The sequence below is a fragment of the Microtus oregoni genome, unplaced genomic scaffold, assembly GCF_018167655.1.
Source record: "Microtus oregoni isolate MIOR12 unplaced genomic scaffold, Mior012 000025F_ref0000491, whole genome shotgun sequence".
NCBI lineage: Eukaryota > Metazoa > Chordata > Mammalia > Rodentia > Cricetidae > Microtus > Microtus oregoni.
In genome coordinates this window covers 17,061,189-17,076,743 of record NW_024543084.1, presented here as the reverse complement: position 1 = coordinate 17,076,743, position 15,555 = coordinate 17,061,189, and the positions used below count along the sequence as shown (strand labels likewise).

The following is a 15,555-nucleotide window of genomic DNA, read 5'->3' as shown; positions in this document are numbered from 1 at the left end:
AAGTAAAAGTTACAATAATCTTTATCATAACTAAGGAAAACTATAACTATAACTAACTATTCTTAACTCCATCAAAGACTCCAGAAAGATATAATATTACCTAAGTAAACAAGAACTAAGAAACTTCAAACTCTAGAAATGACAAAGACATCTCACTGCCTGGACAGTCACCCAAAGTTCTTTTGTACCATTGGGGCATCCATCTTCAGCCTTCAGGCCCATGGTATCCAGCAGACATTTCCATAAAGCAGGAAAATTCAAAGTCAGTTCAGTTACTATCTGTTGTGTCCTGCAGAATGTCTCGCAGACTCTTTCAAAATGAATCAGGAACCCCGAAAGATCATCTCACCTTAGGCAAGTTCAGTAGTCCTCTCTCTGCGGGTTCTCTGTGTCCAGTTTATGGAATAGTCCAGGCAAGAGCAGTTTCTTGCCCAAATGGCTATCAAAACTCCATAACGAGCCTCTTCGATGCCCATCTTCCTCTTGAAGTAGATTGGTGCTGCCAGGAGCAGAGTGTCTCATTGTCATGAAAAGTCCTCAGTTATTAAAACATTAAATGTCCTATTCTGTAATCTTTGAAAGACATGAAGAATGTCTATCTAACTGAAATACATCTCTATATATCTAGAAAATCTAACTAACATGACTACAAGCTTTACTATTATCGATGATTATCCATTAACAACCTATATTTCTTAATTATACAGTACATATTTAAATGAACTACACAATCACAATACCTTAATCAAAATCAGAAACACTTATACATATAACAAAATTGACCTTAAATCTCTATCAATAAAGCAAAATCTATACTAATGCAAATTATTCATATCTATATCATATCCCCCTTTAAATGTAAAAGAACGTTTATAAACCATATTTGGGAACATGGGCGCAGTTTTTTCTCTCCAAACTGCTTCCTGCTGAATGGGGGCGTCGTTAATTAGGTCTTTCATGGTATAACCTGTGTACTAGTTTCATCTCAGTTGGCAGTTGAGCGAAGCAATTTTCTGAAGGTGTTCACACCAACCCTTCAGGAGGGCGTGGTCCATCATACCAAATCGGAGTAGAAGAAATGAACAGCGTCTCATCCTCTGTGAAAACAAAATAAGAAACTCCTTTCCAAAGCATCATGTCCTTAGATCCAAATTTCAAATTCAAGGCATCAAAATATCTATGTTGGATTAGCTCAGCAGCATTTATAAATAAATATCTTTTAGCATCTGTTGCTCCTTCCTCAGCATTTAAATAATTTAAAGAGAGCATAATAGCATACAGTATCAAAATTCTCTGTCTATTTTCCATCTTTGTACAGCTTTGTTTTAACCTCTATTTTGTTTATTTTTAATTTTAACTCTTTGCTTTTTGAGACAGGTTCTCTGTATCTTTGACCTGATATAACTCTGTAAACCAGGCTGTCTTTGAACTCTCAGAGATCCGCCTGTCTCTGCCTCCCAGGCATTCGGAATTAAAGGTGTAAGCTACTCCACCTTGAACTCACAGAGATCTGTTTGCCTCTGCCTTCTAGGCACTGGGATTAAAGGCGTGTGCTACCACACACAACAACTCTCTTCCTTTTTTTGTTTTTTACTTTACGAACTTCAACTTTTAGTCTGCATATATTTTTAACACACTTCAAACCATTTAGAAATTTTCTTTGTCTTTGAATCTCTCTTTACTGTATATCTCTCTTTTTCTGACCACACAAGTCTTTAATTTACCAAGCAATATCAGTAGGATTAAAGGCGTGGCTTTGCCAGCTAGATCCAGTCCATTCCTTAGCTTTCCAGCCTCATGGCTGAGGTACTGGCTGTAGCCAGCAAGCAAGCTTCAGCAGCCTGTGCTAGCAAACCGCACAAACCGCTTGCGTAAAAAGTCAGAGTTTGTCCTGGCAGGACAGCCCAGAAAGCCGCATTTTTAAATGGCGCAGCTTTCTTCCTGCTACGGCTGAAAACCGAAAAGTATGCGTTCAGCTTTTTGTCAACACCGTTTAAGTGTTTCGTGGCAGGACCTCTTAATGAGCTGCAGGCTTTGCAGCTAAAGCTGAGTCAGGAAGCCTCTCTTAGATGAAGCGCTTGCTTGCCTCTAACAAGCAGAGCAGACCAGAGAACACAGCGAGTCTAGTTGCCATCAAACAAATCGTAGCACTTTACTCCAAATGCTCTATTCAAAAGCTCTGTCTCCAGCAGGAGCCAGACAGAGATCGCAATGGCGGCACAGCCCCAGGAAGTCGCGCTTTAAAATGACACAGCGTTTTGTCTGCTACTGTTGCCGAATCAGGAAATCTCTCTACAGCACACCACCAACAAATAGCAAAAAACTGTGTTAAACTCTCTCTCCCTTATTTTTAAGCCTTCTCAGGTTTTTTAAGTGGGTTTAGTTGTCCACACGTCTGGGCGCCATATGAAGTAATAAGGGCAGCGGGGCTGCGTTCCCAGCACCCTGGCCGCCTGCTCGGCTAGCTTATGCCCCGAAATAACAACACACAAACTGTATTCATTTAATCACTGCTTGGCCCTTTAGCCCTAGCCCTTACTGGCTAATTCTCACATCCCGATCAACCCATCTCTAATAATCTGTGAGAACCGGTCTTACCGGGAAGATTCTAGCCTAGTCCATCCTGGGTCGGAGCTTCATGCCGGGAGCGGGGCATGGCGTCTCTCTCAGGCGTCTGCTCCTGAGAGGAAAGCTGTCGAGACTGAGCTCACTTCCTCTTCCTCCCAGCGTCCTGTTCTGCCTACTCCTCCCACCTATCCTCTAACCAATAAAATGGGCCAGGGCAGTGCCTTTATTAGCCAATGACCTTCCTCCATCACAGGAGAGTTTGAAATACACTGAAGAGGCCAGACATGATGGTGCATGCCTCTAATCCCAGCACTCAAGAGGCAGAGGCAGGTGGATCTCTGAGCCAGCCTGATCTACAGAGTGAGTACCAGGACAGCCAGGGCTACACAGAGAAACACTGTCTCAAAAGGAAGAAGGAAAAGAAATAACACTGGAAAGAACAGAGGACAATTAAATTCATCTTTAACATCCACCACCTGCAGATAATTACTGGGAAGATTTAGTGTGTGTCCCTTTAGCAATTACATTAGCTACAAAATAGGCGTCTATATTTCATTGTGCTTCTTACTTAAAACCAATTGTCATCTTTTGAATACATAGACGCTCTTCCACAAACAGCATTGTCTCCTATCTAGATCCCTTATTTTTTATTTATGTCTAATTTCATTTGTTGACTGTGACCTTTCGAATAAGAGTCAAGGTACCAGGGAAATAACTTAGCAAAGTGCTCTCGCTGCATAATCAAGGTCCTAAGTTCCTTGCCCAACATTAAAAAAAAAAAAAAGCAAGCATTTCCCAGGCCTCCACACTCTGTGACAGCTTTCTGTCCTCCCTACTCTAGGTTCATTTTGTTCCTTTCATTCTGTGCTGGCATCTAAACTACGGGTTACTACTGCCTAGTTTTCTTTTACTTTGTAAGAAGCAGAGTCTCACTATCTTGCCCAAGCTAACCTCAAACTCTTGATCTTCCTGCACAGTGCTCCCATGTAGCTGTAAATACAGGCAAGCGCCATGGCTTCTAGATTGCTGCTTGGGTTTTCTAACCTCCGGCTGAGGTCTGTAGGAGCCTCCTGTCCTATCCATGTGCGTGGCCTTTCTGTGCCACAGAGCATGCTGTCGTACAGAGGGCAAGTCTTCTGTCTCCCTCAGGGCGGCAGCTGCTTCCCTAAAGTTTTATAATAAAGAGTAGTTACAGGCATGCATGCTTCCGTTTTATCCTCATGGTCATGGCTCCTACGTTAGAGGGTTGTCCTGTTGGTGTTTTTCTTCCTGCAGAATCCTCAAGCAAAACAAAACAGCCTCCAGATCTTATGTCTTCAGCATTCAGAATATACACACCTGGCCCTCGGGTACTGCCAGCCTCCTGGCGCTTTTACTTCTCTGATCCGAGCATCTGCACAGATAGTCACTACATAAAGCTTCCTGATAATTTCCAGCATCTAGCTGGTGTCTGTCTTGTGGCTGTGTGTGGTGGTATGAGGTGGATAGGGCCTTCTGTGCTGATATGAAACACATGCTTGAGAGGCTTTGGTTGGAAGAGGAGTATGGAAGTAGTGTTTGCTCAGCTTCTTACAAGAGCTTGAGAAAATGCCAGCTATCTGAAGCTCAGAGCAAGAGAGCAACTATGAAGGGCATTGCCCCTGCTCCAGCCATCCTTTGGTACAGGCAGCTGCTGGCCAGAGTGGCAGATTGTTCTCTGAGACACTTGCTACAGGACCCTCCATAACGCTCCCTATTTTCAGTGAAGCCCTTTCCTTCCCTCCCCACCTTTTCTGTTCGTGAGCAGTCACCATTCATTAACTGACCGGACTACAAAAAGACCACATGGACACCTTAGTTCATCCTCTGTTGACTGCTCCTTCTGTTGTCAGCTCCAACACAGAGTCCTGCCTCCTTATTTGCTTCTCTGGAGCATTTTCCAGAAGCCTATGTCTCCGACCTCTGACCCTCATGCAGATGGTGCCGTGTTACCAGGCAATCAAACAATCAAAGCACTGTCTCTCCAGGCAATTTGCTCTTGAGAGATTGTGCCACAATCACGTGGGAAGCCTGTCTATTCATGTGACTTCAAGTGCAAGAACCCTATGCGGAAATATCCCTTGGCCCTCTGCATATTAACTGGAGATCTGTTGAGCTTAACAAAGTGCCGTTGATTAGATGACAAGGCCATGAAGCCGAGACCCCTTTCAGACCTTTGAGCTCACACCCTCCCTCCACAACCTCTGACCCGGCTGCCAGATGCCATCGCAGCCTTCTGAGTCTCACTGCCCGCCTGACCTGGTGACAGAGTTTGGGTCCTGCACAGATGACCTTTCTGCTTGCTCCTCAAAGTGTCCTCTGGGCAAACTTCTTTCTCTGTCTCTTCACCCCTCAGCTCTGCAGAATTCTTTACCTTTCTTCAATCAAGGGTCTCTTTGACAGCAGCTAGAAAGCCCTCTCCACATCTTGCCCACTGTTTTCTTAAAGGAAAAATTGAGTTGCTAATAAGCAGTACCCTTGTAATGCAAAGACTACCTCCCAAGTTTGTAAGTATCTGTGTATGGAAGGTGCCACAGCAAGCATGTTGAGGCCATCTCCCTGGTTTCTGCTGTTGTACTGTGGACTCTAGGCTAGCGGGCCTGTGCACTTCAGGCAATTCTCCTGACTCTCCCTTCCATCTCTTTGTGAGAATGCCTCGGTACTTCTTGAAATACCAAGATGTTGATTACCCTGGCTGCCAGACTTCCCTTGTCTTTGCCTTGTCCTTTGTCCCAGCAGAACAGGACTGAAGGGTACCTCCACCCAGAGCAGGTCTCCTTTACCCCTTTCTGCGTGCAGTGGATATGAGCTACAACAGAACAGGTGATAAGACACACGGCACCACTCACTGATGCAGAATGAGTCCTTCTGCCTACCTTTCCGCCTACCACCCCCCTTTTCATTTATCATTATTGGTAGTGTTGGAGATAGAACCTGAGACAACCACATTCCAGACTCTACACTTCTGTTGGCACAAGCTTTCTTCCCTTTTGAATAATACTTCTAAGCAGGATATGTGTGTAGGGTGTGTGTGTGTGTGTGTGAGAGAGGGGGGGGAGAAGGAGAGTTGCATATAAAATATCAAACGAGTCTGCTTTCTTGACCAATGTTTATAGTTTTATAAACCTGTTTATATTGAAAATCATTTCTCAAAGGTCCTGTACCAGAATAAATTGCATTATAGCTGCAGAATAAATTGCATTATAGCTGCAGAATAAATTGCATTATAGCACTGGAACCTTCCAAAGCTCCCTCAGGCTGAACTGGTCTCCATTTTCTCTGACATCCCCTAGACAGCACCCTATGCTGGCTTCTGTTGTTATGGTATTTAACCAGGTTGGGTTGTGATTTATCTGTTTATACGTTTCTGTCCCTCTCACGTGTGCCCAATGGGGTTGAGGTCCTCTAAGGCAGTAGCTGGGTTACATTTATCTTTGTTAGTACAGCAGTTCCTATAGGTCCTGAAAAATAGTCCGTCGCCATTTTTTGCCAGATATACCAGCATTTAAACAGATCTTCCAAGATTTTAAATCAAGCTTTAAGACAGTTTCATCAACAATACATTGATTAATTCTTTAATAGCTACCAGAACATCTTATATTAACCATTATCACAATTATGTGATAATATAGTATAATAGTATATTAATATAGTAGTATAGTATTTGTTGCATGCCTACTATGTCCAGGCACTATTCTGGGCTCATGATATGTTTTACATTATTGAGTTCTCTCTACAAGCTTACACACAGATATGTTCATCTGTTTTACACACACACACACACACACACACACACACACTGCATTCTTTTCCCAGAGTCTCACTAGGTAGCTCAGGTTGGCCTCAGACTCACCACATAGCCCAGACTGACCTTGAATTTGGTTCTCCTGCCCTACCTTGTTGTCCTCACTTTAGAGATATGGAGGAAGAATTGATCCCCCTATCAGGACCACAAAACCAACAAATCTGAAACTTAGATTTGAACTGGTCAGCCTACATTCCCAACCACCCATTTTTTTAAAGAAAGGGGGAGAAATGTGAAATACTATTTTTAAAAATGTACTTTACATAACCGTTTTAAAACTTGTTTTCTCTAAGTGCGGTGTATTCCTATGGCTTATACACTTGAATGCCGAGTGCACAGTGCAAGCCAAACAGGAATCATGAGCCCAGAGAAGCAAAGCAGCTAAGTAGAACAGAGAGGGATTTTTGGTTTTGAAAAAATATAGACTTTGCATTAATTTAAAAAGGATTGTCATTTAATTACCTTTAATATGAAACTAATAACATTTTTGCTAAATGGTAGTTAATAACATTTTTCTTCCTATTTTTCATTTTCTTTTAAATTAATTTTTAAAATTTTACAAATGTGTGTTGTTTAAATAGAATTTTTCCATGAAATCAAGCATGTAATAAATCCATTGACTTCCTTACCCCGATTGGCCCGCTCTTCCCTAAGGAAGTGGCCCTGCTTCCTGATGAGGCTGTGTCACTGCACTGTGTGGGCACCAGGCCCCACCACCTCAGAAGAGCCAGGCCACCTCTGTGGTAGTGTCCTGACACCTTCTTTAGCTTTTACCATTATTGACACATTTGAATTTCTTTCTTCTGTTAAGTTCCACTGTTGGTTTACCTAGATAACTGTCTGTCTCATTTATATTAGCCTTCCTTCTTAGTGTTGTATTTTCTTCACTTTGACAGGGCACATCTGTCTGCCTTTTGAAGCAGGATTTTGCCATAGTCGAGGCTGGTACTGCAATCCTCCTGCCTCGGTTTCCAAGTGCTGGGATGAGAGGTGTATCCCACCCCACCCATCAGTCTGTCACCCCTGTTCTTTCTCGTTCTGCATTTTGCTCTCTGATGTTTACTGGTCCCTGCCCTGCTTGCTTTGGCTGTGCCCTGTGGGCCTTTGTCACATCTCCTAGACGTGAATGCCTAGCGTCCTGCGTCCAGCCTCTTGCTTGATCAGTTCAGAGTATGAGTTCTTTTCGAATACCTGTGGCCGCGTGTTGTGACTGTCCTCATTGCTGTGGCTGTTCAAGTAATCCTCACATTTGCTCTTCTTATTGAACTCGAGTTTTCTCAGATGTGTGGTTTTTACTTCCAGTTAGTTGCTTTACCCTTTAAACTGAATTTCTCACTCAGCTGCATTATACTGAAATGGGAACTACACAGTTTTACGTTGTTCAATTTTTTTTCTCTTTTATAGTATTTTATAGAATTGTCGTTGCTACTGTTCAATATTAGCTCCATATTTTAAAGTTGAATAAGTGCTTTGAAAAGTTGTGCATTTGGGCTGGAGAGATGGCTCAGCAGTTGAGAGCACAGAGGTCCGGAGTTCGATTCCCGGCAACTACATACATGGTGGCTCACAGCCATCCATAATGAGATCTGGTGCCCTCTTCTGGGCTGGAGGCATACATGCAGACAGAACACCATATACATAATAAGTAAGTTAAAAATAAAAGAAAGAAAAAGAAAAGTTGTGCATTTATGGGCAGCTGTGGTGCACACACTTGTCATCCCAGTACTCACATGGGTGAGGCGGGAGGCGCATAAATTCAGAGACAGCCTGGGATACACAGCCAAGCCCTTTATGCTCTTAGTTCTTTAACTACACATGCTCTGATGCTTCAGGTCAGTTTCCGCATTTGAACTGTGAACTTATCACAGGCTGCGTGATTTCCTCCCTTGTGGACAGTAAGACAGTGAAGAGAAACCTGCTGAACTCATTCTTCCTCGCATCCCGCTAGCTACTGTGAGCGACTGGGGGATGCTCCACACCCTCAGGCTCAGCATGATTCTGCCATCTTTATCTGGGTTTTGTGGTCTCTGTGGTATCCGGGTTATTGCCAATGGCCAGAAAAGGGGCCATTGGCGAGTCATACCTGTCAAGAAGGTGGTTCTGCCCAGGCCACCCAGAACTTCAGCCTATCCACAGTTGGAAAGAATCAAGTCAAATGATCAGCTACTCATGGAAAATGAAGTCCAGCCTTGTGTCCAGCTGACACCATGGAAGATGGCATGAGTGGACCCTGTTAACATCTAGCTCTGTGCCCCGTGGATGGGCTGGAAGAGAGATTTCTAGATTGTGCTATAGGCGTTCAGATGGCTTTGTGGGGGCAGTCATTCCTGAGTACAGTTTTTTTCTTTGTTTATTTTGTGTGTGTGTGTGTGTGTGTGTGTGTGTGTGTGTGTGTGTGTGTAGCTTTGGCTGTCCTGGAACTCACTACATAGACCAGGCTGGCCTTGAACTCACAGAGACCCCCCCACTGCCTCTGCCTACTGAGTGCTGGGATTAAAGGCAGCACCACTGCCCAGCCTGAGTACAGTCTTTTAACAAAATGGTTAGTTTCGATTTTCTGTCCAGATTTTCTGTGCTTTTAAGAGATCAAATAAGAGGTTTGTGGGCAGTAGTTGAGATATGGAGGCTGCCTGACGAGCAGCTTCTCTACAGTGATAAAGTACTTTATCTGTAATGTTGGCTATTTTTGTTTGGGGTTTTTTGTTTTGTTTTTTGGGGATGTGTGTGTTTTGTTTGGTCCCTTTGTTAGGTCAGGCACTCTGCTTTTCATCTCTGATGTGACAGTCTTCATAGGCCCTAGCCAGCTGCAGAATAGGGAGGGATAAGCTGGGTCTCACTGTGCATCCAGCCCACAGGTCACCAGCAGGACCTCCTCCCCAGCCACGGCTCCACATCACTCATCTGGGAATCGCTCTATCCCATGCTCAGGGCATTTGGTGAAGCCTGCACAATTCTATTAAGTGACTCCCCAGGCTCACCTTGCACTTACTGATTGAGGCTTCTTAGCCCTCCTATTTGGTCTTTCCCATGTGATAGGTCAGTAGAATGTCTTTGACATTCCATAACTAAGGAGCCTACTATGCCTTCCATAGGATCTTAGCATCCATCTGTTGCTTATAGATGCCCAGTAAACACCTATTCTACAGCCCACAGTGGCCTCAGCTCTGCAGGTGCAATGGTGATGCAGATGCATGCAGATGCTGTCCTCATGGAGCTTATTAAGAAACCGAGGGTGTGCCCAAAGAGAGACCCAGTGAATCAAGTAATCGCAGGGAAGAATATAAAACACAAGTTTGCCAAGTGGACCTTTGCCCAGGCAGGAGGTGAGGGAAGACATCTTGAAGCTATAGGAACTTGGGTGGATGAGGGAGAGGAGTTGAACATCTAAGTAGAGAAGAATAGTTTTTAAATGATGGAAGAGGAGAAACTGCAGAGAGGTGGGGCTATGGGCCAGAAACATTTGGGGTTTATGACATCTGCCCGCCATTGCATGAAAGGAAGCAGTGGTAGATGATGGCTAGACTCGTTAGGAGGCAGCCATGTGTGCGCATGTGAGAGACGGGGCATTTTGGATGGTGATGGTAGTGGGGAAAGGTAGAGGGAGAGAACTGTAGTGTAAGATCTGAGTTACAGCTCTGCCTGGGTTTCATGACCCTGAGTCCAGAGGGAGCCAACTCTCTCGACAATTAAATCGTGAAGAGTGTTCTTCTTTCTTCTTGAACTTCTCCAGCTGAGGTGCCTGTTGTTCTAATCTCAGCAAAGGGAAAGGACACGGGTGCCTGTGCCTGGCCATAGTGGGAAACAATGTATGTTCATTCCGTGGACACATGGGTGAGCATCAGCTCTTCTCCCAAGTCCTCCATGAAGCTGCATGGCCAGGACTTCACCAACTTACACTTCAGGATTAGCAAGTGAGAATGAATCGCCCCTGTCCCTTCCCCTGTGGGAAACATTGTGAACTGTGATACTCTGTTCCTGCCATGTCCTGATGTGACCCTCAGACCCTTCATGCCAAGCCCCCTCAGCAGCCTGCACCAGCACTGCATATCAGGTTCTTTTGCTGTTCCCTGCATTTTTAACAGTGCGTGAGCGTCCACTGTCTGGGAGACATCAACCCTGCTGCCTCCCCTGTGAGAATGGCAGAGTCTCTGCAGCCCAGGCCTTGTCTTTGACCTGTACTTCCTCATAAGGAATAGTTCTGTGTATTTGTGTGTGGAGACACATCCCTGAACCCATGTGGACAGGAGTCCAGACAACTTTGTAGAATCTCTTTCTCTTTGTAACTTAGTGGATTCTAGTTGATCTCAGGTTGCCAGTCTTGCTAAGCCCTCTCTCAGGCCCTTCCACTTGCAGTTAAGAGCTGACCTCAGGGAAAGTCAGTGCACAAGCTCACCCTTCCTCTGACACCATCTGCAGAGTTTAGAACTTGCTAGGACTCTGAACTCATTGATAGCCGTTAGCACACTTAGTTTTGTGACAATCAAAGAACACAGACTCAAGTCAGTACAAGCAGGATCCAAGTGAACCTCAACATAGAGCTTCCAGATGTCCTCTCTGGCTTGGCCCAGCCTTGTTATACGGAGATCTGCCTGGGTGACTGGCTGGCTTTCTAGTCGGATTGGATCACGTGCCTTCAGTCCCTCCAGAAGGAAAGCTAACATACATGACCTAAAGCCCCACCATCAACTACTGTATTACTTGCTAGTATGTCTTGAAGTCCTTAAGAAGAGACACTCACATAAGACATTACTAGACTAACAAGTCACCTCCCAAGTGCCAGGGGCAAGGACAGTCCTGTTTAGTTTGGGGTTCGTTTCGCTTTGTTCTGTTTTGTTTGTGAAAAGGGGTCTTACTGCCGGGCGGTGGTGGCGCACGCCTTTAATCCCAGCACTTGGGAGGCAGAGGCAGGTGGACCTCTGTGAGTTCGAGGCCAGCCTGGTCTACAAGAGCTAGTTCCAGGACAGGCTCCAAAAACCGCGGAGAAACCCTGTCTCGAAAAACAAAAACAAAAAAAAAAAAAAAGAAAAGGGGTCTTACTGAGGATGGTCTTGAACTCAACTGTCTCCTGTCTCAGCCTCCTGAGTGTAGGGATTACAGGTGTGTGCCATCATGCCTGGCTAGACCTGGCTAGTGAAATTCCACTGCTCACTCTATGCCTTATGACAGTGTGGCATTATACACTGCCAATAGCCAGCCATAGGCATAGACCGCTTCCATCTGTGTCCGGAGGTTACAGCTGAGGATTAGTCGTAAAACCTAGGCTTGTTTTGGACCTTCTAGGTGAGGCAATGTTAGATGAGGGTAGCTGCCAGCTTCTGAGGCCCACTGCCATTGTCACACCCCAGCTCTGCTTCTGTCCACTGCTCCTGTAACCTAGCTGAGATTTCAGCCTTTTCCTCTCAACACCAGTGCATACTCTGTGTTGTTGTTACAGAAGGTAAATGAGGCAGTACTGTCGGGCAGAAGAACACACGGTGTATAGGAGTGTATAATAAATAAAAAGCGGGATACAATTCTTTATTTTGGGTGTTTTGTATTCATTTATTTTATGTCTCTGAATGTTTTGCCCATATGTTTGTATTGCACACGTGCATACCTGGTGCCCACAAAGCTAGAGGGCTGGTCCCCTAGAACTGAAGTTACAGGCATTTGTGACCCACCATGTGGGTGCTGGGAACTGAATCACGTCATCTACAAGAGCAACAAGTGATCTAAACAAATGACCCATCTCTTCAGGACTCTCTTTGGTTTGGTTTTTCAATTTTCAGATTTGTTTAATGTGTGTATTATACACCATGTAAATGCCTGATATCTGTGGAGGTCAAAGGAAGGGGCTAGATCTCTACCCTGTGACTAGAATTACAGGTGGTTGTGAGCTACTGTGCGGGTGCTGGGAATTGAACTCAGCTCCTCTGCAAGAGTAAGAGTGCTCATAACCGCTGAGCCATCTCTCCAGCAGCCCCTCCCCAGGTTTTTGAAACAGAATCTCACTGTGTATCCCTGGCTAATCTGGAGCTCTCTATGCAGACCTGGCTGGCCTTGAACTCAGATCCTCCTGCCTTCTGTTTCATATTAACCATGAGAAAAATATTCCAATCTTTTTTTCAGATCTTTTACAAAATATTTGCATGTGTGGGGTGGTTCAGAAAGTGTGTCCTTTCTTTCACACCTTCATGTCTCCTAAGTACAAGTCAAGTATGAGGTATCAGTATGGCAAGGTTGTACTCTGCTTTTGGGGGTGAGCCCGAGTTAAAGGTGAGAAGCTCCCCCACCTCATACAAGTGTGCTCGAATACATTTGTGATGGAGAAAGGTCATTGGTTAAATAAAAAGAAACTGCTTGGCCCTCATTGGTTAGAAGATAGGTGGGAGGAGTAAACAGAACAGAACACTGGGAGGAAGAGGAAGTGAGCTCAGACTCCACAGCTCTCCTCTCGGGAGCGGACGCCTCAGAGAGTCGCCATGCTCCCAGCTCCCAGGCAGACGCATGCGATGAAGCTCCGACCCAGGATGGACATAGGCTAGAATCTTCCCGGTAAGCGCACCTAGGGGCGCAACACAGGTGATTAGAAATGGGCTAAATTAATATGTGAGAATTAGCCTAGAAGAGACTAGATAGAAATGGGCCAAGCAGTGATTAAATGAATACAGTTTGTGTGTTGTTATTTCGGGCATAAGCTAAGCAGGCGGCTGGGGTGTTGAGGACGCAGCCCCGCCGCCCATATTACTACAATTGGCGCCCCACGTTGGGCACCAAAATGTAACGGCGTAAACGAATGCAGACAGATTGTAAAAAAATATATATAGCTTTAATGGTGAAATAGACTTACAGAACCACCGTTCCTGCGGAGACCAGGAAAGCAAAAGGGACGGCTGGGAGCACGCTCGCCAAATTTATAGGCAAACATTAGCCCGAGGCGAACACGTACCCCAAGGGGTGGGACTTATCCCTACACATTTGAAATGTGGACATTTTGGCAGACCTTTGCTGCAAACTGCAGGTAGACCTTAAAACTTGAAAATCCTGTGTATACCCCTTCCCAAGCTGCTTCTGAGAGGGCTGGGAGGAAAACATCCTGAGAGTGGCTTCTGGACCACGGGGCCGAGCTCCAGCCTACTTTCTGCTCACCACTGGGTAGCCCCGAGCTCCTCCAGGCAGTCGGCTGGCAAACTGCACGTTGGCCTCGAAGGGCCATGTTGGCCTTCCAGAGACTGTTTAAAACTGAATGAAGCAGAAGAGCTTTCTCTGATGGTTACACCTTGAGTTCATGCCAGCCACTAATTGTTCTCTGGGCCCTCCTGAGAAGGTGGCTGAGCTTGGGGCTTGGCTCTGAGTTGTGCCATCTGCGAGCTGCCACTTGTCCACATGTGATGTGGATTAAGACTGTTTTCTCACGAATCATAGGCTTGAATGTTTCTCAGTTTGTGAAAATGTTCCCCCAAGGTGGGACTTGCTCTTGGATTTGTAAGGCCTTGGGGCTCACAGGAGACTCCTTCCTTCTAGGCTGGGTCTACCAGCTCATGTTGGTAGATGGGATTGCTTCTAGGAGAGAGACTTGGGAGCCTTGCAAATGGAAGCCCAGCCAGCTAACTGAACATTTTTTTCCCTAGCTCATTTCTAGTGACGCTGATGGAGCCATCCAAAGAGCAGGAAGATTCCGGGTGGAAAATGGGTCTACAGATGAGGTAAGGACACCCCCAGTTCCTGCATTGTCACCAAGCTCTAGCTGTAGCAGTGGGCAGTGGGCAGTGACCCCATGGGTACAGATGAGTTGCTTCAGCTGAGCCCTGAAAGGGACAAATAAGAGCTTTTCAAAGCTTTACACGAAGAACACCTGAAGGGGAAATGCCATCGTGGGGTGTAGAAGGTGCTGTAATTCCATATGTCCTTTTAATGGTCGTCATAAAGTCAGGTAGGCACATGAGGCTGTTCAGTCCCCAGCAGACCAGAGGGAGATTTGCAGCCTCTTTAATGAGTCTCCTTTTCTCAAGAATGACCTTGAACTTTTAGACATCCTGCCTCCATCTCCATGGAGCACTGGAATTATGGGTGTAATCTCCACGCCAGTTTATGTAGTGTTGTGCATCAAACTCAGGGCCTCATGTATACTAACCAAGCACTCTGCCTGAACTACGCCACAGTATAAAGTTTCAATGCGTATATATCTCATGGACTTATCAAGTCCGGGTGATTAGCATATCCAACTGGAGACAGTTATAGTTTGTTTGCAGTGCTGAGAACAAGCCCCTGGTCTCACGTATCCTGGGAAAGTGCTGTAGCACTGTAGCTCTGAGCTGTCCTCAGGATCCTGAACCATTTAAACTGAAGTCCTCACAGATTAATGCGGGACACTGGGTGTGCTCCACAGAGCCATAGAAGAAGCCAGCCTCGCCTGTTCCTTACGTGAGACGCTCTGAGGGCTGTGAGTTGCCTCTGTCTGGCAGTCTAGCTCCGGGGACTGTTGCTGATGTGGGACAGCATCAGGACGTAGTGTGGATGGCTTTAGGATCAGACTTTTGAGCCCTACCACTAATTTATGATTCAGTGCCTCCGGGTCAGTTTTCTGCTGATTCAGGAGGTCTCCCCATGAGCAGTCTGTGTTTGTACTTAAGCACAGGACTTGGCATAGTCCACGCTGATTGTAATCTCATTAGCATGTTCCACAATTGCTAATTGTCAAGAGTTTTGTGACATCTTGATTCTGTCACCTGTTAGCTCACCCACTGAGCAGCTTTGTGCCTCCTAAAGACGTGCTTGTCCTGCAATCTGTGTACTCACTGCAGTATTAATTAAAGCGCGCCTTGCTCCGGAGTCGACCACCGGGAGCTCCTTCACTGTTCCCCGCACATCAATTAGTTGATGGCAGAACAGAGGGGATGGGCTTCCAGCTTTTACACACCTGCCTTTGCTAGCATGGGAAGGACTGGCTACTGTTTGAGGACATGAAAACCCAGTGTTGGGGGGACAGCAGTGTGTCTCATTTAGCTAACAGTTCATCTGGGGGTGTAGTAGGTGGCTGCTTGTCTGTTTCCCGGCTGCCCAGTCTCCCGAAATAACCACACAGAAACTGTATTAATTAAATCATTGCTTGGCCTACTAGCTGTAGCTTCTTTTAAAAAAAAATTTATTTATTTAGTATACAGCATTCTACCTGCATGTATGCC

At 45.5% G+C, this 15,555-nt stretch overlaps 1 protein-coding gene across 3 annotated transcripts in view; it reads left to right on the top strand.

The window, feature by feature from the left end:
- Garnl3 (GTPase activating Rap/RanGAP domain like 3) overlaps positions 1-15,555 on the top strand; it is a 144,806-nt gene that overhangs the window by 51,113 nt on the left and 78,138 nt on the right. For all 3 annotated transcript variants that reach the window (XM_041674703.1, XM_041674705.1, XM_041674704.1), the window contains one exon: positions 14,002-14,076. In XM_041674703.1, the coding sequence (XP_041530637.1) occupies positions 14,002-14,076 (75 nt within the window). The remainder of the gene's footprint in view (positions 1-14,001; positions 14,077-15,555) is intronic.